This window comes from Gymnodraco acuticeps, unplaced genomic scaffold, assembly GCF_902827175.1.
Source record: "Gymnodraco acuticeps unplaced genomic scaffold, fGymAcu1.1, whole genome shotgun sequence".
NCBI classification, from domain to species: Eukaryota; Metazoa; Chordata; class Actinopteri; order Perciformes; family Bathydraconidae; genus Gymnodraco; species Gymnodraco acuticeps.
Window position 1 is genome coordinate 10752607 of NW_022990238.1, and position 21887 is coordinate 10774493.

At 42.2% G+C, this 21887-nt stretch overlaps 1 protein-coding gene across 9 annotated transcripts in view; it reads right to left on the minus strand.

Annotated features, from left to right (window-relative positions):
• Positions 1–21887, minus strand: part of si:ch211-278a6.1 (SRC kinase signaling inhibitor 1) — a 117603-nt gene that overhangs the window by 57104 nt on the left and 38612 nt on the right. For 7 of the 9 annotated variants that reach the window (XM_034220424.1, XM_034220423.1, XM_034220422.1 and 4 more), the window contains exon 1: positions 10144–10183. The exons of 1 other annotated variant lie outside the window; for it this stretch is intronic. In XM_034220424.1, the coding sequence (XP_034076315.1) occupies positions 10144–10168 (25 nt within the window). In that variant the 5' untranslated portion in view covers positions 10169–10183. Of the gene's footprint in view, positions 1–10143; positions 10199–21887 lie in introns of those variants that run through there. One more of the 9 variants, XM_034220428.1, reaches the window with a different exon arrangement.

The window sequence follows — 21887 nt, forward strand, 5'->3', positions numbered from 1 at the left end:
TTAAACTGAAGAGCGCCAATCGAGATGATACTTGGATATGACACAAACAATGAATGACCTGGATAACCTCAGTCTGAACTGCAAAAAGCTAAACACAGCTTGGCACAGCTTTTCTCATCAGTAAAGGGATCATTAATCTTTGAAAATAAGCTGGGGCTCATACGTAAGACTTTCTCCTCTTTAAATGATAAAAAAATCTTCATTTAATTGTAAGAACTGGTTTTAATTAAAAGCGCAAGAGGCAAAAGTAACCTCCAAAAAAACGAAGAAAAGACTCAATCAAAAAAGCCAGAAATTACAGGAGATGAGTATGACATTGGCTGCCAGGGCAGATAGGTCGCCGTGGCAACAGGTCAGCTGTTCCAAAAAGCTGGTAAACACACACACATGCATATTAGTCCGACAAGCACACAGTGTAATGTTATGCAAGCATGATGGTGAGAGACGCAGCGAGTGACAGATGTGCCACGAGCAGGGCGGCAGAGTTTACAAGTTGTCGAGTCAACATGGCACAGATCTGTGTTATGATGCTGATAGTCAAGTCTCACAGTACAAACTGCTGTCTGTCATCAGAGATCAGACACATGGAGACTGAGAGGATATGATGTATGTGGGGGATGTTCCTGTCTTTGCAGGAAATGTTGTAGAGGACTGTGAAGTTAACTGAATCTAAATGAAACCCCATTGTTATCTTCAAATCATGTTTTTTTAAATAATGTTGTGAACCCTAAACCCTGATCTAAGAGGACAGCTAGATCAGAAAATACACATGGTGTCATAAATACAAAGATGCAATCTGTCTTTAAAGTGGAATGAAAACTGTGACACAGATGAAAGATAAAATCCCATATTCAGAACTCCAGCCTGTGGGGAGGGGGGAGGGGGGAGGGGGGAAGGGGGGGGGACGGGGTTGTCACGCCTCTTTCTGATCCAGGAATGAGTGAGGAGATGAGCGGCACACAGCAGTCCCTAGTGGGCTGTTAGAGTAATTGCTTGTTTCACCTGTCCCTAGAGGATATCACAAAGCAGGATGCAGACAGCTCAGTAAAACTCCATCTCCACCTTCTGCTCCACATACTGTATACCCACTGCCCATGTGTCTGTGAAACAAAGAGCTGAGCAGGACATTAACACCGCAAATACTTTTACTTGAGTGTGGCACTTTGTTAAACAGCTACTAAAATGACATTACAACCATTTTCATTATATATTAGGGAAATGAAAAGTACATCTTGCTGTTTTGGCGAATAGAAGGATGGCACATTTTAAGTTTGAATTACACTAGTGGAAATATGGCGAGGGACATTAGGGATGAGAAGTGATGTTATTGATATCGATTCAATTAACAACATATTACACAAGACTCTAGTCTCTTTTATTTACCACTTAACCTTTCTAAATAATAATTGTCTTCTACTCGAATTGCTCCAGCCCAATGAAAATGAAACATGATACAGCACTACTTTACATTGTTGTACATGCGCAACCATCAGAAACCATTAAAAGGAGACATCGGGAGTCATTGAAGCATGCAGAATAGGACACTTAGGAGTCATTCTCAATGGGAACCGGTTCTCAAATCCCATCCATCCATATGAGACATACGATAGATGTGATATGAATAGAGTTGAGTATGGCTGAGTAAAAGCTGGAAAGCTCTTTTACCTCTTTGACATTGGGAATGGACATTTCTGGATAAGTGAGGTAAAGCTATTCATTTGCATAATTTATTTATCAGTTATCTTTATTCAAGAGGCGAAAGCAGCAGAAATGGAAAGAAAGAGAACAATAATGTATTTCTATGAACATTAGAATGTAAGCATTATAGTAGACCCCCAAAATAAAAACAAACTGGAAAATAATTATCTTCCTGTAATGTCTGAAAAATGTTTAATAACTGCAAAAGTTTCATTACATCTTGGGCTTGGCAAACAATAAATACAGATTTCTTTAGAAAACAAAAAGTGTTGTGATCCCTATGGACTGTTTTTACACGTCTACAATTTGTTTCAGACGCCTGAAATAAAACAAGTATAAGTAACAAGTCAAATATTTCATGTTTGAAGTGTTTTGTTGCTGCGAGTAGCTTGTTAAGCGTGTATCTTGTACACTTTTCCCATGATAAATACATACATGTTTTCTCTAGCTAGTATTGCTTCCATTCATTTTCACTTACAGTATGCTGTGTTAATGCTCCGCTGCCTTTTCTGCAATCTCCACCATTATTCAATGTCCTTGTGGTTGTGTACTGCATTGGTGAATAATCCAGAGTCATACATTTTATTTGTACATCCTGCTCATCTGTCATTGCTCTGCCTTTTGTGTCTTTGGATGTCCTACTACAATGTCCAGACACTAATGGCCATGCAGTAATGTATGCCACATCATGTGTGCGTCTATCTTTGGATGCTGGTTTTCCATGTACTCATCATCATGCATTGATCTTTGTGCACATACATCAAGGGTAACAGCCATTTCTGCCAACACCGCATTCTCCTTCTCCTCCCCATCATGCCTCTAACTCTTTCTTCCATCAGCGTACATGTGTTTAGAGCTTATCATGTGGGTTGGTGTGCACAGGGATGAATGGGCGGGGCAGCCTTTGAGAGAGGGATGCATGGGTTTCCGTGGTGATTTAGTGTAGGTGAACAGGGATGAGCAGCCAGTTGGCACGCAAGACGAGAAGTAGATGATGAGTTAGGAGTTAACAAGCTGTCACTGCCAACACAACACAGCGCCCACTGCAACAACAACAAAATCAGCTAAGACAACCCCTTGAAAAGCCTGGAGTTCCAAACAAAAACAAGTAGGTGTACTCTGTTCTACCCACAGAGGAAGGGTACAGGCTTGGACAAGTTCAATTAAATATAAATGTGTTGATGATATCTCTACACGTATGAAAGAGGTTCCGCTGTGAGTTGCAGTTTTGTGAAAGTTAGAAAAGAGAAGCAAACTTTCCGTCATCTTCCAGACTAACCCCAATGTCACAGCTCGCTCCCAAACAGCTTACCGCAGCAGGACAAGGATTGGAGAAGGTTGCTAGCACAACCACAGCTGTCAAAATCTATCAAACCGAAAAAAGAGACAAGTTCAAATGTATTATTGGGCACTTGACCTTGTTTTTGACTAAAGAAATGCCAGGAAATAAACAAAAAGGTTAGTCAAAACTTTCCCATGGTGGATTTAAAATGCAACTTTTGATTCATTACACAACTATACTTTCAAATCTCTAAATGCTACGATCAAAAATCCCTCCTACAGTGTTCGTGCTAGGCTATCTTTAGTTACATGGAACATTAGTCTGATGGGATCAATAGCTGTGGGGCTTTCATGCAGGCATGTGTTAACATTTCCTATCCACTGACTCTCAGAGCACAAGTAACATTTATCCAAGTTAAAATGACATTTATAGTGAGTCCTAAGTGCAATATGATTGGACATTTGCCTTCCATCTTAACGCGCCAATCAAATCCTCAGGAAAGCTGCCTCTCCGGACTACCAGAAATATACCGGCTATCTCGCCTACAAGCAAAAGCAGGATACTTGCTGGGGCCTATACTGGCAAGTGAGAAAACGGCACCATTTACATAGAGACATCAAGAAATGTCTTTATATGTGATTGTTCCTCCCCTTTCTTCTTGCCACCTTGTTGGCTGAATGAAAACTGTGACAATTGTTAAGGGTTCTGCCCCAGAGCCCCAGAGCACTTGGCAGAGACGCCCATGGCTAATCCAGTGAGCGCTAGCACTGATTCACAACTAGCTGAGAGACGGGGAGAGAGATATGGAGATTGACAGATTTGGAGACAGAGAGACAAAGGCAGCTACTGGAAGAGGGAGGCTAAGAATAGAGGTGGGTGACACTGAAAGCTACAGACGAGAAATGGGAATACAGAAGCTGGCAGAAAGAGGTTGGTGAAGAGGAGACAAATTGATGGCTGAGGTGTGTGTTGAAAACTAAACCAAAAACTGGGGGAAGCGCCAGTAAAAGTGGGACAAGGGGGATGTTTTGACACAGGATAATGGAGTGAGAGGGAAAGAAAAACTAAAAGAGATAGATGGACTTTTTGAAATAGGGTTGTATGAGCTACTTATCCATAGTATGTGTACATATATACCAGTAGATGGTGTTCAAGAAGCTAACCAATGTTTTGCTGTGGATGGGACAGGAGTACCTAAAAAATCTATTTCATTATAAGTGTACACTATACTTAAAACATGTATGACCTTGTTACCTTGCCATGAGACAGTCCTTTTACAGAGAACTGAAGCCATCATATCAATCAATGCTCTCTTTAAACTACAAGGCTTCATAGGGAAAAAAACTGTAATTTCTTTCTGAACGAACCAAAGTCAAACAAAAAATAAACCTTTTGAGGCAAGCATTCCGCAAGTTATTTTTAATGGGGTCTGCTGGCTTTGGATTTGGATATGGATAGAATGGCTTCAGCTCCCTGTTGAAAAGATATTTCTCGCTGCACGGTAAAGAGGTCAAAATATTTAAATATAGAGTATGCTTAAACTGGTAATGATATTTTAATGGTAAGGCTTTCTTTGTAGGTGTTTTAAATACGTTTATACGCTAATAAGTGCAGGATATTAACCCACTTTAAACTATCACAAATATCCCTTTCAGGAAGAAGTGGTCATGGGGGCCACAGCAGCGGGAGTAGAGGGAGCAGAATGGAGGAAGCCGGGTGAGCAAGGTGTCCTCCAAATCCATTTGTCACCCATAGACTCATTAGTGATTTTATGTGGGCTTTAGGTTATAAATAGGCTTCCGACCGTGTGTTTGACAGGAGGGAGTCTAGGATTTCATGGCAGGACATTAATCTTACCAGAGTGCTCCCTTAAGACGGACGTATCCCCCCAAAAAAATATTTTCAAGCTTAAAAGCTTGAAAATATTTCACGGCATGTTCTCCAAAATCACTGTCTCTCTTATTCTTGCATCCCTTTCTCACAGCCTCTCAACATGTAACACTCTCACTGCCTTTAATTAGAAAATCTAACCACTTTGCTGTACAGCTGACATCTGGTGATTTTCTGTTTCTGACCTGCTGCTAACCCTCTGGCCAGTTGGAACAGATGTGCACAAGTGCTCCATTTTCTCTGTCTGTAGATGGCACCTCTAGCTACAGCTTTGCCCTCATGTCATGAACACCCCCTGCCGAACACAAAGTATTTCAAGCTCCACAAATCCAGTCTCCCTTAGCATCAGCACGCATCCACCCAAACCCAGGTGGCTCCCACGTGGCCTCCTGCTGACCTCAGCATGGCTCTTTGATCCAGCTGTGGATCATCGGGGCATAAAGCTGTCGCTGAGTCCAGGGAATTAATGAAGGAGGCTTGAAGCCACGGCTCAATCAGGACCTGAAGCCTGAATCGGCCAGTAGCTGCTTTAAACAGACGCATCATTCTGTCTGGTCCCCTCAGTCTTCACGGCCACCTAATCTAGTGACTTCTAATGGCTCCTGGTAAACTACAAGATCCATATTGACCAAAGAAACGTATAAAATGTCAAATCATAACATTAAAACAACTGTGACCGAAATATGAATGGAATATGCAACCATTATTATATAGAGTACAATGTCAGGCTGCAGACTGAGTTGCTCAAGACTCTTGATACTTAAAAGGCTATATGATTTGTGTCTAATAAAGTTTAATATCATTTCAAATCAATTTGATAATGGAAAGGTCTTGCGTGATGAACATAGGGAGAATTAGAAGGATGCTTTAAAGAATATATCAACTCAAAGAGAATGAAATGACTATCTTTACACATATTCAAATGTGTTTCTGATGCTCCAAAGTGACTTCAATTAGTTGTGTTAAATGTGTTATTCCAGGTTTGTGAATGAATCCTTAAAATTACACAATGTTCCAATTTAAAGTGAATATTTACATTGATACAGACTGGGAGAAACTCATTCATTGGGAAGTTCATCCATAGGGTGATGGTCATTCTGTTTAGTCAGTTCTACAGAGACTAATGAGGGGGAATCCAATTGTGCTGACTGGCAGCAAGTGAAGGCAACATGTGTATGTATTCTCTCTGATCGTTAAAGAGAGCTGACAAATAAAGAATTGAAACCACAACTGGTTCTCATATTTCACGAATAACGACATGATTGAGTTTGTAAAAACAAACCGGTTAGTTTTTCATTGAAGTAATTATCAATTAGCACGTCAAAATATTCTTTGTTTTTTTTCTAAGAACAGTATTATGTTGATTTAAATTCATTTGGGGATTTCTGTGTTTTGCTGTAACGTCCTTCTTATTTTTAATTATCCATATCATATTGGATTATTTTCAGAAAAGCAAAGGTTTTGGTTTAACAAATAATCTAAATCCCCACAATTCCCTGTTCAAGAGAGGTTGATTTGCTTTGAGGTGAGATGAAGACGTTCAGCAGCTTAGAGCAAACAAATTATTGTGTGGGCTCATGGACACAAAGTTTCCCTGGACAGAAGAGTGAGTTGAAGGCCTGTCCTTCCTGATGTGTATGTGTGTGTGTGTGTGTGTGTGTGTGTGTGTGTGTGTGTGTGTGTGTGTGTGTGTGTGTGTGGTGTGTGTGTGTGTGTGTGTGTGTGTGTGTGTGTGTGTGTGTGTGTGTGTGTGTGTGTGTGTGTGTGTGTGTGTGTGTGTGTGTGTGTGTGTGTGTGTGTGTGTGTGTGTGTGTGTGTGTGTGTGTGTGTGTGTGTGTGTGTGTGTGTGTGTGTGTGTGTGTGTGTGGTAGCAGAAGAAAACTATTGTTCAAGAATTGTGTTGCTGATATAGTGAGAACACTTGTGTTGAGAACACATTCCCACAGAGAGCTAATGCCAGAGGTTGACTGTTCGTGTCGGGCCAATGTGACTGCACAGGAAATAGGAAGAAATATATCAAAGGGAAACATCACTGAGGGTAAGATGGAGCTCTCAGAAACACTGCCACAGTCCTTCATCATCTCCTCTCTCTTCACAACCAATTTCACCCTCACATCCCGCTGTTCTTCTCTCTGGTAGTGACAAACAGGGTATATCCGGAGCTTCAAGTTCAACCAGAGCCTGGAGAAAACGAGCCCGAGCACAGATGCATCATACATACAATAAGCCTCTGTTGTTAAGAAACAAATGACAACGTGACCTTTGGTTTTGTGGACAATCATTAAGGCTTCTGACTGAAGTTGGTGCTTTTCTGAGTTTTACCTTTTGTGCTGTGTGTTTATATAGGTTTGTGTGCATGTAAATCCCAAATTTGCCTCCAGAGGGAGTTTCTCTCCTGCACTCTCAACCCCCTTGCCGGAAACGCCCTTAATTGGACTCCATTTTTTACTTTTACGACATAAGGCGCTTTCACACCGCAGTACTTTTCCCACAAAGGTTCATCAGAACTTAGTTCATGAGAACTCTTTAGTTCTCATGAACTAAGTACAGATCGCGTTCACACCGGAATAAGTTCCTGGGGAAGGATTAGGCAAATTAAGCCGCTGACGTCACTTCTTCTTCTTCTGCTTTGGGTTTACTGGCAGGCTGCAAACAACTTCACGTCGCATACTGCCGCCCAAAGTCCCCGGCCGGAAGTCCCCGGAGTTGGTCACCAGAACGCCGACACCTCCTCATCTCCACCGCTCCCATGTTTTCTTTTGTGTTGCCATAAGTTAGTCTCTCTGCGTTTCTGCGCTGGGCTAATGCTAATAATGCTAATGCTAATAATGCTAATGCGAGGATAATAAAATTGCGGCTTCACAACACTTTTTGGGAGTTTTACGGGGCGTGGTTTGCAATCCGCCCAGCCAATCAGACATAGGAACCTTTTTCTCCCACGAAAGTTCCTGCTCTCTAGCAGGGACGGAAAAGGGGGTGAAAAGGTTCTCATGAACTCATTTTAGTTCCGGATTTGTTTGGTGTGAACGCAACATTTCGGAACTATATCGGAACTAAAGTGGGAAAAGTACTGCGGTGTGAACAGTGATAGTGACATCACTACACTCACGCTTCTATTGGCAAGCGCTGAAAAACATTGTAGGTGATAGGCTTAAGTATTCTTCATCTCTAAGCGGTTGAATCACAGCATCATAACAGAGCTGGCCAGCTAACCAATCAGAGCAGACTGGGCTCTGGTTTCAGACAGAGGGTGAAAAGAGGTGCGCAGCACAGACAGTATGAGAAAAATAAAGACCTTTTTGGACATTAAAGCATGGAAACATGTCGCAGTAGAAGCACTAAATACAATGATGAAACCTGAAAAGGATCATAATAGGGCCCCTTTAAACAATGTGTTACTGATTATCTTTGTATTTGTTCAAACAAGCAATTTGAAGATATAACATTTACTAAAGTTACAGGAATTGTAAGCTGCCGTGATACAACCAAAAATGACTGTAGGATGAAAGTGAGTGATCAAGGTAGCAGTGAAGGAATATAGTAAGAAAGCTTCCTCCTTCACACACCCACATATCGTCTATGATCCATCACAGAGAGCATACGTGAAGCCGTTGCTGGTCTGCTAAAAGTGTACTTCTAAGAGTGTGTGTGTGTTTTTAGATGGTCTGTGAACCCTGCACCCCCATGGCATTGATCCTTAATGCACACACTAGCACACACACACATTAACTCCCAATTCACTGATGTGATCGAACCGAGGGTTTGATGAATAAATAATGGTTTAAGCTCTGGAGGTTCACTCGACTAATTAACAAGGGGCAAATATTCTTCTGGAGACGCAACAATACAAAAGAGCAAGAGAACGGAAAACATTAAATCCAGGATCACTGCACAGGCTTCATACACACCGACACATGCACACTTAAGATGAATACACACACAGGCGCACATGTGTACACACATACTAATTTGAGATTCAGTGATGTGAAGGGGAAGACAAAAGAGGGGAGGAGAGGTGCTGGCCTCTATTGACTCAAAACCCTGTGGGCTAATGAGAACTCAAACATACAGGCATTCACAAAAGCACTGATACACACAACCGTTGTTGTCATATGGCTGTGTCGGGGTGCGAAGGCGGTGTGTTAGCTCACCACGGTCGATCCGAGGTTATCATGAAGGAATATCTAGCAAGAGAAATTCCCTGTGGCTTTGTCGCTTCATGGGCACCCAAACACACACACACACACACACACACACACACACACACACACACACACACACACACACACACACACACACACACACACACACACACACACACACACACACACACACACACACACACACACACACACACACACACACACACACACACACACACACACACACACACACACACACACACACACACACACACACACCACACACACACACACACACACACACACACACACACACACACACACACACACACACACACACACACACACACACACACACACTGTCACTGAGGTAATTAGAGTGGTATAATTGTGAAAAATAACCAGTCTAGCTAGACCAGATGTCCTGCTAACATCACCCAATTTGTCCCCCAGATCATCATGAATATGAGCTGACAGCAGAGGGACCGGGAAATGATAATAGTTGGAAAAGGGAGTGGCAACACTGACTGACTGAGGGCTTTTATTTTGCTATGCTGGCATCTCCTTGGAAACAGTCAAGTTGGATGTACAACATATAGCAGGCGCCGTCGCAGAGAAACTAAAGAGAAATCCAAATAAGTTCCAACGACGTCAAAAACATTTTCGTTCTCGCAACATCATGCAAATATGAATCCGCGTGGCAGCAGGAGAAGCAACAATAGAAATCAAATGAACTCAAAGTGACTGGCTACAAATGGCTTAAAAAGTCCCCACGGGCGAACGGGAAGCCATGACAGAGTTTGTGAAGAAGCTTGTCACGAATGAGGCAGCAGCAGCAGCAGCTTGAATCCTGGAGGACCCGGAGAGCTCCACAGCCTTTGAACATACAGGAGGCAGGCGGAGGCAGGCGGAGGCAGACAGCAGAGCTACGTGACTCTAATGACAACCACCACAATCACACCAAACATCCAAAGAATCCCTCAATGCTGCAGTTTATCAAGATGAAATACCAAGCAAATGCACCAACTAAAAAGATGCCCTAAAACAAAGTAAGAATACACTTTTTTTTTTTTTTTTAAAACAAACAGGACTGGGACATACAGTACAAGGGGGACCAATCCATGCGCCCACCTGTGGGTTTCCCAGCATACTCCATCCGTGCCCTCAACTCTCTCTTATCGTATAGGTCACTCTATTCCTTCACCCATGTCCTCATTCATCCCCAGCCGTCACCACCACACTGGGACACTGGCTTAGGCGGAATATTGTTTTTTTTAAATCAAAGAGAGGGAAGGCAGGGAGGGACAAAAGGATTGTGAAAGAGGTGGGAGAGAGGAGGAGTATGGGAAGAAACACAGCGAGGGAGACGAGATATACAAAGAAGGAGAGTGAGTGAGAGAGAGGGAGAAGTAAAGGGCTGCCAGTTCTGAACATTGTCTCCTTTCTCCCGTCCTGACTGTGTCCCTGGCTGTCTGTCTCCCTCGATTTCCTCTCTCTCTCTTTGCATTTCCTTCATTATGTCCATCTGAGTAGTCATGCCGGGCTAGCAGGGAAGCAGCAGAGATGTGGCCTTAAAGCACCTTGTACTAGACCTGTACTCTGGTTGTTTGCTGAAGGCCATGGACTGTCCTGTCAGCCTGCCAGAGCAGCAGGTTACTGACGATCTACTGTGACGTCCTTCTTCAACCTTCCCTCCCGTCACCCCGGCAACACCTTCACTCCCCTGTGTTCTACTGTCCTCTGTTCATCATCCTCCCCTCCTCCCCATCTTTCTCCTACATTTGCCTGAATCTCTGCCATCCCCACCTCCTCCATCTCTCCACGTAACCTGAGAAAGAGTCTTTCAATTTAATTTCATCCAGCTCCGGAATCCATACTAGCAGAGCTAACTCCGCGTAGCCCACAGGAATAGGAAAGATTGTCAATCTCTGCATCTCGATCCGCTCTAATAAAAAGAGCCCCGTCAAAGCGGTGTATATACACACACATGGCCCCTAGGGTGCTTCCTCGCTCAGATGGCCAATCAGAGGCAAGAGGAGCGGTGCGGTAATTAACACCAGTGGGGCCCATGCATAGAAATCAAATCTTAGAAACCAAGCTAACCAAGAACCAAAATGCTTCACTGTGACTGTTGTCACTTTTTCAACATCAAATCACTGGGCTCTATGATGTGGTTTGAATCAGAATCTACTCTAATTTGATAATCACAACAGCTCTAATGGTCACGTAACTTATACAAGACATGTATCTCTCTTTAATTGTTGTTCATTATTAATAGTGTAAAATGGCAGATATTTGCATGTCATGCAAACATATTTCAATTTAGGTTCAGCGCAACATAATAAACTATTTAGATTTTCAGTAACAATTTCCTTATAATCGTTAATGATTACTTGGAAGTATAATAATATAAAGATCCCATTGCATTATTTTTTTAATGTTACATAAAACACATTGCTTGTACACAAGAGGACTATTTAAAACGTTGAATGTACTCACTCATAACCATTTGCAAAGATGATTTAAAATCCTGCATTCTTTACCTAATTTGACTAGCTTTCAGTCTTCTTAATTGGCCATGTTGATGCATAACTTAGCATGTTATTATTTACCTGTTGCCCCTCTCTGTACGTGCATGATACAAACAAACAGGGACACGCTCATTCCTTTAGAGCAGTGGTTCCCAAACTAAGGCCCGCGGGCCGGGTACGGCCCGCCTCCACATTTGGCCCGGCCCCCTGAACAATACCAGAGACGCATTATGATTTAAAAAAAAAAAAAATGTCAGTCTGGCCACGCGAATCCTAGACTAGCCCCTGTCAAAATGTTGTGACCTGCTCTATCGAAATCAGTCGCATTGACCTGAAGACACCTTTTGAGTTGAATACACTGTTGGAAAGAGGATATTCCTAGCTTTCTAATGATATCAGGATTGTTTTTGTACTTCAAATATTAAGCGAAATATGTCACATTATATAATGACTGTCACCGAGTCATCATTTTGAGAAAAAGGCCTTCAAAGTTGTCTCTTCTCTGGAATCCATCGATCTGATTGATTATTAGCGGAGCAAATGATCAAAATACTACGGAGGGAAGATATTTTCGTTTGGAGGGGCAGCTCGCGAGTGTGTGTGTATACGTGTGTGTGTGTGAGTGTGTGTGCTTGTGTAATTTTGCGTTTGTGTGTATTGTGTTTGTTTCCCGGGGAAAACACTCACGAGAAACACCGGCTGTTGTTATGCCTGCCGTTCTCCGCTTGTAATTATGCCGAAGCTTCAAAGTTGTATTTATCATCTGAATTTGCCGAAACAAGTTTAATATTCTGAAAGCCAAGACTTTGTTTAATTAAAAATAGTTTTTTTTTACGTAAATCCACGTTTATTTTTGAGAGATTCTGCTCTGACAACTAAGCTAAACTTTTACCTGTTAAGATTGTGCACGGCACAACAGAAAGTTACAGTAATTTTCAATGGACTTTTTTTCTGTGAAGAATCCAGAGAGGGTTATTTGGTTATTATTTATTTCATAAATAGTGTTATTTATTTCATTAATAGTGTTATTATTTATTTCCTGACTTTTTTTCTGTGAAGATCCCGGAAAGGGTTATTAATATTTGGTTATGTGTGGCTTTCTAGAAAACAATAAATGTTTACGTTTAGACACCCATGCGATCGTCACACTTTTTCTGTTACAAACTGACCCGGCCCCCATCAGAGAAGGGAAAAGTTATGTGGCCCTCACAGGAAAAAGTTTGGGGACCCCTGCTTTAGAGCGTCAAGAACTGCCTCTAATGTGGAGTGGATGCTAGCTGCAAGTTCATTAAATAAATAAAAGGATCACTCCAAACTCCTAAGAACTCACCATCCCTCTGAACAACTACAGGACATTTTTATTTCACCGTCATCAAAACAATCTGTCATTAACTGAGTGTGTGTGTGCTGCTGATACAAAGGAAGACACCCACTGACATCTCCCCCTATGCAGAGCTGCACCTGCTGAGTGGTGCAAGGTTAACAATGGCCACATAGGGCTCGACAACTGCTGAACATGCAGATTCACTCCCAGCTGAGTTCACACACATGCAGGCAGGCAGGCACATACAAACAAACCATGTATACATCACTTCAGGGGACATTACATTGACTTACATGCATTTCCTGGAGACTTATCCTAACCTTAACCATAACCAACACATGCCTAACCCTAACCCTAACCAAGTGTTCACCCTAAAATTCATTTCTCCCCTCATGGGACCTCCATTTTGTCCCCATAAGGGAGGCGAGTCCCCACACGTGACTGTGTAAACAGAGTTAGGTCCCCACAATTAGTAGAATGCGACCACACACACACACACCCCACACACACCCACACACACACACACACACACACACACACACAACACACACACACACACACACACACACACACACACACACACACACACACACACACACACACACACACCACACACACACACACACAACACACACACACACACACACACACCACACACACACACACCACACACACCCACACACAACCACACACACACACACACACACACACACACACACACACACACACACACACACACACACACACACACACACACACACACACACACACACACACACACACACACACACACACACACACACACACACACACACACACACACAGGCAGGCAGTCTGTCCCAGTCTGTGTCAATGAGTGACACAAAGCAAGCATGTTGTTAAGCTAACGCAGTGAGCTATTGCCTCACAAGTAAACAACAAGTAAACAAAAAAGCAACCCTCTAACCATCAGGCAATTTAGCACTTACAAATACATGCAGATGAGATATTAATGGCTTAGTACGTCCTCTTTGACCTTTTAATTATTCTGATTTGTGTACAGAGCAAGCGTCCCGTAATTGCATTAGCATCTCTGCAGGTTTACTTAATGTTTTAGTGGAGAGGGAATTAGGATTCAGTAAGCAGATAGGATAACATGTCCTTCTTTTGTACACTAAACGATCCTCCGCAAGTGTGTGTGTTTGTATGCATGCCAGTGAGGATGCAGTAAATCATCTGAGATTTATTAGCTCAGTTACCACTAGTCAAACCCTTTGACATGCAATTATGCTCTATCAGCAAATAAATGATTGGCCATTATAGGCCATAATTGGTTATGGTACAAAGGGTACAATACATTGTCCGTCTCTTTGCAGCTGTTTAGCACCCTGTCATGGTGTGTGCTGCCTGTATTACCAGAGAACTCTACTTGCCCCCTGTTTGCCCCCTCTTCCTATTCCCCACTTCCTCCTCTCCATCCTGTGAGCATTTCCCCGGAGAGGACCGCTGCTCCTTCTCTCCCTTTATCTTGAGAGCGAGGCATCTGGAAAACAGGCTCTGTCTCCACCTCTCTCCATCACATTCAATCATCCCGGTGTTTATTCAGCTATCCGCCCTTTCTACCGTCCCTCCACCTCCCTTTCTCCCTCCTTCTGTCCCATCCGCCTTTCTCAGTGCTGACTATGCCTCAGCATCGCTTATCAAAGTCGCGCATCTTTCCATTTCTATCTATCTCTCTCCAATTGTTTTCTTCCCCTCCGTCCTACCTATGCTTGAAGCCATTCCTTTTACATTTCCTCTCTGCCTCAAAGTGTTTTTGTCCTGGAAGATGCTGTGCCATTAGTACTGTCAGAGGATGGAGGATGGTGAGCATTTTACCCTCTGTACCTCTATGATGTGGTAAAGCTTTTGTGTATCTAGTATAAGCACACATTTCTACAGGGGTAAAGACAGTAGAAATAGAAAAAGCTACTTGGTGGCTCACTTTAAATTGTCTAAAGCACACACCTGCAAAAATATACACTGGGTTTTTTGTTAGAAATTTGAATCCGTAATCCACCTTTTGTTTTAATTTAAGGTTTTGATGTGATCCACTGCACTATTTTCAATATTTTCCTTATTAAATTACTGGTGTACATCAACCTAAACATGTTTGGGACATTAGCAGGTCCAGGACCCAGTGGGCACGGCTGAACAAGTGCAACCATCAGTACAAGGCCTCAATGTAAAGTCAAAAACACCTTCCCGTCGTTGACTACCCTCCAAGTGTTTGCTAGTTTTTCTATACACTCATATCAAGTACTATACCTCCAAACATTCTCACAATGCAAGATGGAGTGGGTAGGGTGAATTGAATCTTTCACGTTTAAGGGTTGGGTTCTGAATTTGGTATTTTGAAGGGGCCTGATCAACGCCTGAGCAACATGTGTGCAGCACTGGTAGAGAAAGGGAGAAAGAGAGCTAGACTACGTCACCCCTGCAGCTTGTTCAAATCAGTGTGATCCTTAGTTCATGTTGTTACACTTTGCAAGACTCATCGCAGACAATGCTCACTGGAATAACGCAAAGCCCGTGATGGCAACACGTCTCACATATGCCCTCTCCCAGACACAACGGCGTTCTCACACTCTCCCGCCCTGTGACAGACTGACAGGCTGGAGGTTGTGGCGTTTTAGTGAGGAGAGAGGAAGGTAGGGAAGAATTGTATCATGAGCGATATGTAACATTTATGTAAAATGTTCTAAATAAATAATGTTTAAATATTTCATATAATCACATAAATTCCAGGTACAGATATCAATTTAAGGGTACCTGTGCCGATATAAGTTCAAATGCAAACAGTAACCAACCCTGGTAGGTATATACATTTGTCTGAAGATAATAATAGTATATTGTGATATACAGTAACATGTCTATAAAAATCAAACTATGATTATGGATAAAATAACCAAACAGGGAAGATCCAAGTCATTAAATAGCCCACCTGAAAAATAAGGGGGCTTCATACTATTTATGCTAAGATATATTATATATAAATATATACATTCCCCTTTAGTGGGATGAATAAAGGTATTCTGATCTTGATTCTGATTGAGATATAACACCTGCTCATTGATCTGCAACATCGTGCATTAGGGATAATTAAGGGATAAATGCCACACAATTAACAGTGTAAATCTACTGGTGGACAGTTTATATTGCTTCATGGCAAGTATTTAAATATCACCCAACCCTAAATACAAAAATATCATATGAATGTGCTCGTTTCATTCTTCATTTTGTTATACAAATGGTCTTCTCACTGTACACAAACCACAGTTCAACTTAAAACAACTTGCTCCAGTGGACTTGGTTAACTGATCAGCTCTAAATGTGTTAGAGCATTTTTGGAAAAACATATTCAACCGCCAGCGTTAGGGTCTGAAATAAAGATATCCGTTTGTTAACAGAGGCAGCGTCAGTAGGCTGGTTGGAGGAAGCAAAGAGCAGATGAAATACCCTTTGAGAGTGGGTAAGGGTGAATGGTGTCTAGCTATGTGCTAAATAGCAGTAGATCAGCCTGCTGAACACACACTGAAGCTAATTAACGCTGCATCGCTACGGTTCAACAACTTCTGTACTTTAACTGGGGCACCCTGAGACGACAAAGACAGTGTGAGAGAGAGTGTTGTCAAGAAATTACAACACAGCAAAAACCAAGGGAGACCTTTTGGGCCAGATCTTGACACTTTCTCACATAAAAAGTCCCCCACAGAGTTAGCGGATGAGGGTTAAGCCGGTATCTGTATGTGAGAAGGTGGCTGAGGAAGAATCACCTGTCTCATTATACCCCGGCTCGGCCACACAGAACAACTCTCTACCGCTGCAGGGCCGGGCTTCGCTGCAGATAAGAGAAAGCCAGAAGAAAAACGTGGAGCCGATAAGAACTGGACTTAGAAAACGCCAACACTGGCAAAATGAAAGAAGAAGCTTGACAGAAGTCAAAGGGGGAAAGAGACTTAAGAGAGCCAACAGTGTGAGAGAGAGAGAGAGAGAGAGAGAGAGAGAGAGAGAGAGAGAGAGAGAGAGAGAGAGAGAGAGAGAGAGAGAGAGAGAGAGAGAGAGAGAGAGAGAGAGAGAGAGAGAGATGGATGGAATGTCTCAGTAAATGGCTGCAAGCTAATAATGCCACTAACAGTAATAGATAGACAGGGCTGTCCAGATTGCCTCATTTAAGGACACTTGAGTATCGTTTGGGTAATCTCTCTGATGCACTCACAACGGATGTGAGTCAGGAAGACAGAGTGGTCTGTACCGAGACATAAGTCTTTCTTACAACACGTAAGAAGTCGCATAACAACAATTGTACATCTTTGTGTTTTATTTGATCTCTAATAGGAGTCCAAATGCTTGACAGGAGGTCTGAACCCGGGTAGTTGACGATGTGAGCGGTGTAGAAATACTGTAGCTCCATCCTTCTGGGGGTGAGCTGACGTTGAGTGAAGTCAGCACACGATATCAGAGGAATTACCTCCTTTGATTCAAAGCTGGAGGCAGACCACGAGAATGGTTATCAGCGACCCTGAACAACCTTCACTGAGATTTTCTAGACATACACTAAACTATCCACACACAAAACACACTTTGTGTTGCTTTGGGCATGGTCCTTTACACTCTGCTTGACACTTAATCCTCCATGTGAGCACCGGTTGCTATCCCATTTCCCCTCCATTTCTATATTTGACCTTGATCTATTTGTAATCTATTCTTATCCCTTACATCATGTTGGTTTTGTATCTACCCTCCCTTTCCTCAGTACTTCTCTGAGGATGCCTCGGAGGTGTTGTTGACTGTACTCAGGCCCACACTGCAGTAATCCAATGTTTTCGGGGGTGCTATAACTCAGTTTTATGTGATCAGGAGCCCCGACTGCTGCACCTTGTGACAAACAACCGTAGTCAGACATGGCATCAATGAGTCAGTCACACTGAGCAGCTGTGATGAGACCAACTTTATTTATCAAATCAAGTTTTATTTATACAGCACATTTATAAACAATTTTTGGTCGAGCCAAAGTGCTGTACATATAATAAAAATAGCCTACAGTAGAGACACTTTACAGCAAATACAACAGCACAGATTGTTCAGAATATCAGTATGAGAAAAACAACACCCTCTGTCCTTAGACCCTCACATCGTACAAGGGAAAACTTCCAGAGAAAACCCACAGTTTAAAGGGGAACATGGGAGAAACCTCAGGGAGAGCAACAGAGGAGGGATCCCTCTCCCAGGACGGACAGACGTGCAATAGATGCCGTGTGTAAATCGAAGAGATAATACATTTTACAGCATATAGACCGAATGTTAGGAAATGCATGTGTCTGTAATAAGAAGATGAATCCACGAGGATTATTATTTAAACCATTTGTTTATTTCTGCTTTATCCAGGCTGGGTGTTGAATGTGCGTCAGTCGGTGTTTGTTGCTGTGTGGGTGAGTTTCTCCATCAAGTGAAGAGTTGGAGCCACATTAACATTACATGTTCCACCAGGAATCCAAATCAAACAGCAGAGCCATGTTGGGTTGTTCGCTTTTAAAAATGTAACAATGTAAGAACGTAAGTGAATTACAGAGCTGTCTGTTTGTGCTGCTCTCAGTGGGAAACAGCTTTTACAGCAGCTTTTACCCTCACTTAACTAAGGGATTCTGTAACAGCCGACCAACAGAGACATTTAAAAGCTGCTTGTCATGATCGCTGTTGAACTCAGCTAACAGTATTAAGGCCTTGTTTTTGTTGATCAGATTTACTAGACTCATGAACCGCTAACTTGATGCAAGCAAACAGCAGATGCTAGAAGATGTAGATACAAAGGATGTGCCTATACCCGTCATAAACAAGTATAGCACAATACTGGCTGCATCTTTGAGGGAATACATTTGTTTGATGTAGTAGGGCAGCCTTAGCTTCTGGCTGTTTGCTTCAGTTTGTCATTTAAAAAGAAGCTTTGAGTCTGAAAACGTCTTGAGGTAAGACTTGTCATGATGTTCTGCAGCAAAGACAATAATCCTAGAACGACACAAAACAACATCTCTAACGTACATGCTGTACTTTATGATTAAGGCCTATTGCTTTTAGTTTTTTAACAACTCGCACCAAATTTGCATATTCAAACTGATTTTCACTCCTGTTTTATGCCTTCACACACCCACAATGTATTCCAAGTTGCCTATTGCTGTACGGAGATCCTCCTTTAACTTGAATATGCAGGAAACATCCCACTAATAGACAGTTACAAATACAAATGAGCTGCTGATTATGCACCAGAGTCCCTCTAAGTGTGTGAAAAACAAACTGTTAAACCAAAGACTGTTTGCGCTGCAAATTGTATTTTTAAAATATAATTTCCACAGAGTTTTGTATGACTAATTTCATTATACAGTGTTTTGCCGGTGCTTTTACTGCAAACAAATACTAATACATTCCTGGATGTGATTCTTTGAATCATAATAAGCAATTAATATGCTGCAAAAAGAAAATGCATCTCTAAATAAACCGTACAAGGTCCACCATTGTTTCATAGGCTTCCAAGTATAGACAGGACTTTACATTAATCATGTTGCTGTACTACGTCAGCAGTTCTGTGAAGCTGCCCTCTCAAGGTCTATCCATCAATCCTCCGTCCCTTATGACCCCCCAGTTCCATGAGGAGGAAGAGGGCAGTCTTCATCCTTCAGAAAAACCCAGTAAAGGACTATCTCCCATTTTAAGCTATCATTGTGTTTCTAAAATCACTACAGTGTGGATGAGAGAAAGCTTCTCTTTGCAGTTTACTAACATAGTTGAATTAACCGTATTCGTCACAAAAGCCCAATGATTATTAATAATGCAAGTGATATGTTGCACAAAGGACTAAAAACACTCACATAGAAATTAGCATCAATAAAGTGCTGGGAGGAAAAAATTGGAGCGCAGTGTTCTGTGACGTCCTAAGCAGCTGTTTCAAGATTGTAAGATTAGATAGTGCGTACGATAGGGCCCCTGGCACAGTGCAGAAATTAGTATTCAGCACTTGATAACACAAAGACTCAGTGAGGTCTGAAGGAGATCCAAAGGGAGTCAACCTGCTCTTTTCATCGGGGAGCTGGACAGGACTGTGTGACATATCGATCGGCTATTGGCTACGCAGCAGTGCGGGCTCCATCACCGTCACCGCTACACTCTGTCACTCCCACTTTTCAGCTGTTAATTTGTGGTAGTCTGGATCTTAAAATTCTGCCTTAAACTCTGGCAGCCATCACATTCAGGAGCATACCACTACATCAAACCGCTGCTATGACGACAGGAATGTTAACTATATCAGGAAAGGGAGGGAACAGCGCAGCTCAAATCTACACCAATGCTTTTGGGCATGAATTTGTTCTTACCTTCACTTGCTTCTACTTCCTGATTGTTTGAAATCTGCGTTACCTTCAATCCACCTCTGCTGCTCTGATATAATGTCATACTTAAACACATTCATCATTGCTGTAGACCCCACCTTGATATTGATGTGCTGCATTATTGTATTCATATTTCCAGAGCGCTTCCTATTTAAGAGGCTTTAAGGCTTCAGCAAGCAGCTTTTTGACTGTTCTACTCAACTTTATCAGAGCAAATCCGGACGTCCTTGTAAGAATAAAGCAAGGTTCTGCTGACAATAAGGCACCAGTTTTAGACACTGTAAAAGTATGTCTCTGTTCAGTCTTTGTCAACGCCACTGTTATGAAGCCACTAATTGGCTGCAGTTCAACACATCTGTATCAAACAGAAAGTAACGACCTATTGTTTATGTAAAACTGAAGAATAATATATGAAAAGATCAAGGTTATTGCAAGAGGGTAAGTGGAGGGTGAGGGCAATGGTTGTGAAACAGGCTAAAAATATGGCCCTGAATAAAACGGAATCACCACTTTTGTACTTTATATGAAAACATTTCTTACCCTGTTCTGTCTCTGAAGAGAGAAATGTGAGTTTTATGGAGGGAGTTGGAGGTTTTATGTTCTGCTCGTTCTGCTCAACAGGCTAGCTGCGGGCCTACTGGGGACCCTTAATTAAGGCTCTTCATTCCTGGCTCTGTGTCAACCATCAAAACACCCACAACAGTGTACCTACAGAGTATGAGTCACTTCCATTCAAACATATGTTGGCTTTTATGGCAAAAAAACAAGACAGGAATAGGTTGTAACAACAGAGTAGTCATTTTTCAAATATGTCTGCTTTGGTCACTGTAGATCTAGAGGTTTTCAAATTAATCAAATCATGTATGCCTAATTTGATAGCTTAATAAACACAGCATGATTAAATTAGCTGTAAAACATTCGCCTCTTCATCATATTTCTTAATAAATGTCCGTTCAACTCTCAAGTCTGGCATTGACATACATATTGTAACATAACGTGGTCCCTTTAGATGTAAGTTTTTCCAATCTGTGTGTGCAAAAGGATTAGATAACAGGAAGCTGTAGTATTGCATAATTGAGTCATGTTGTGGAATATATATTTGTCCTTTAGGGGGTATGATATTTTATTCAGCATGATGTTTTTGAGATGGTTAGGTTAAACAAAGTGCATCCAAACTGTATTATTAACAACTTAGTTTTTCAGGAGGGGAAAAGACAGCATTTATGACTAGTACATAGTGTGTGCGTGCGTGCGTGCGTGCGTGCGTGCGTGCGTGCGTGCGTGCGTGCGTGCGTGCGTGCGTGCGTGCGTGCGTGCGTGCGTGCGTGCGTGCGTGCGTGCGTGCGTGCGTGCGTGTACAGGCAGGTCAGATCGCTGTTGCAGAAAGCCATGAGTGTGGGAGGAGAGTCTGACTCTTTAGCCGATGGCAGGCTGCAAGTAGAGCCATCTGGGAGAAAAATCTCTGTAGCCTCACTGCGGCCTGCAATTAGGAACTTACAAAAAGTTTTTAGATTTGAAATACTGCAGTTATTCCCATAACAAAATGGCCTTATTCCAAAACACGAGGATCTTTCACTGGATAAATGACTGCAGCCTTTTCAGTGCCCTCTGATGGCTACACAA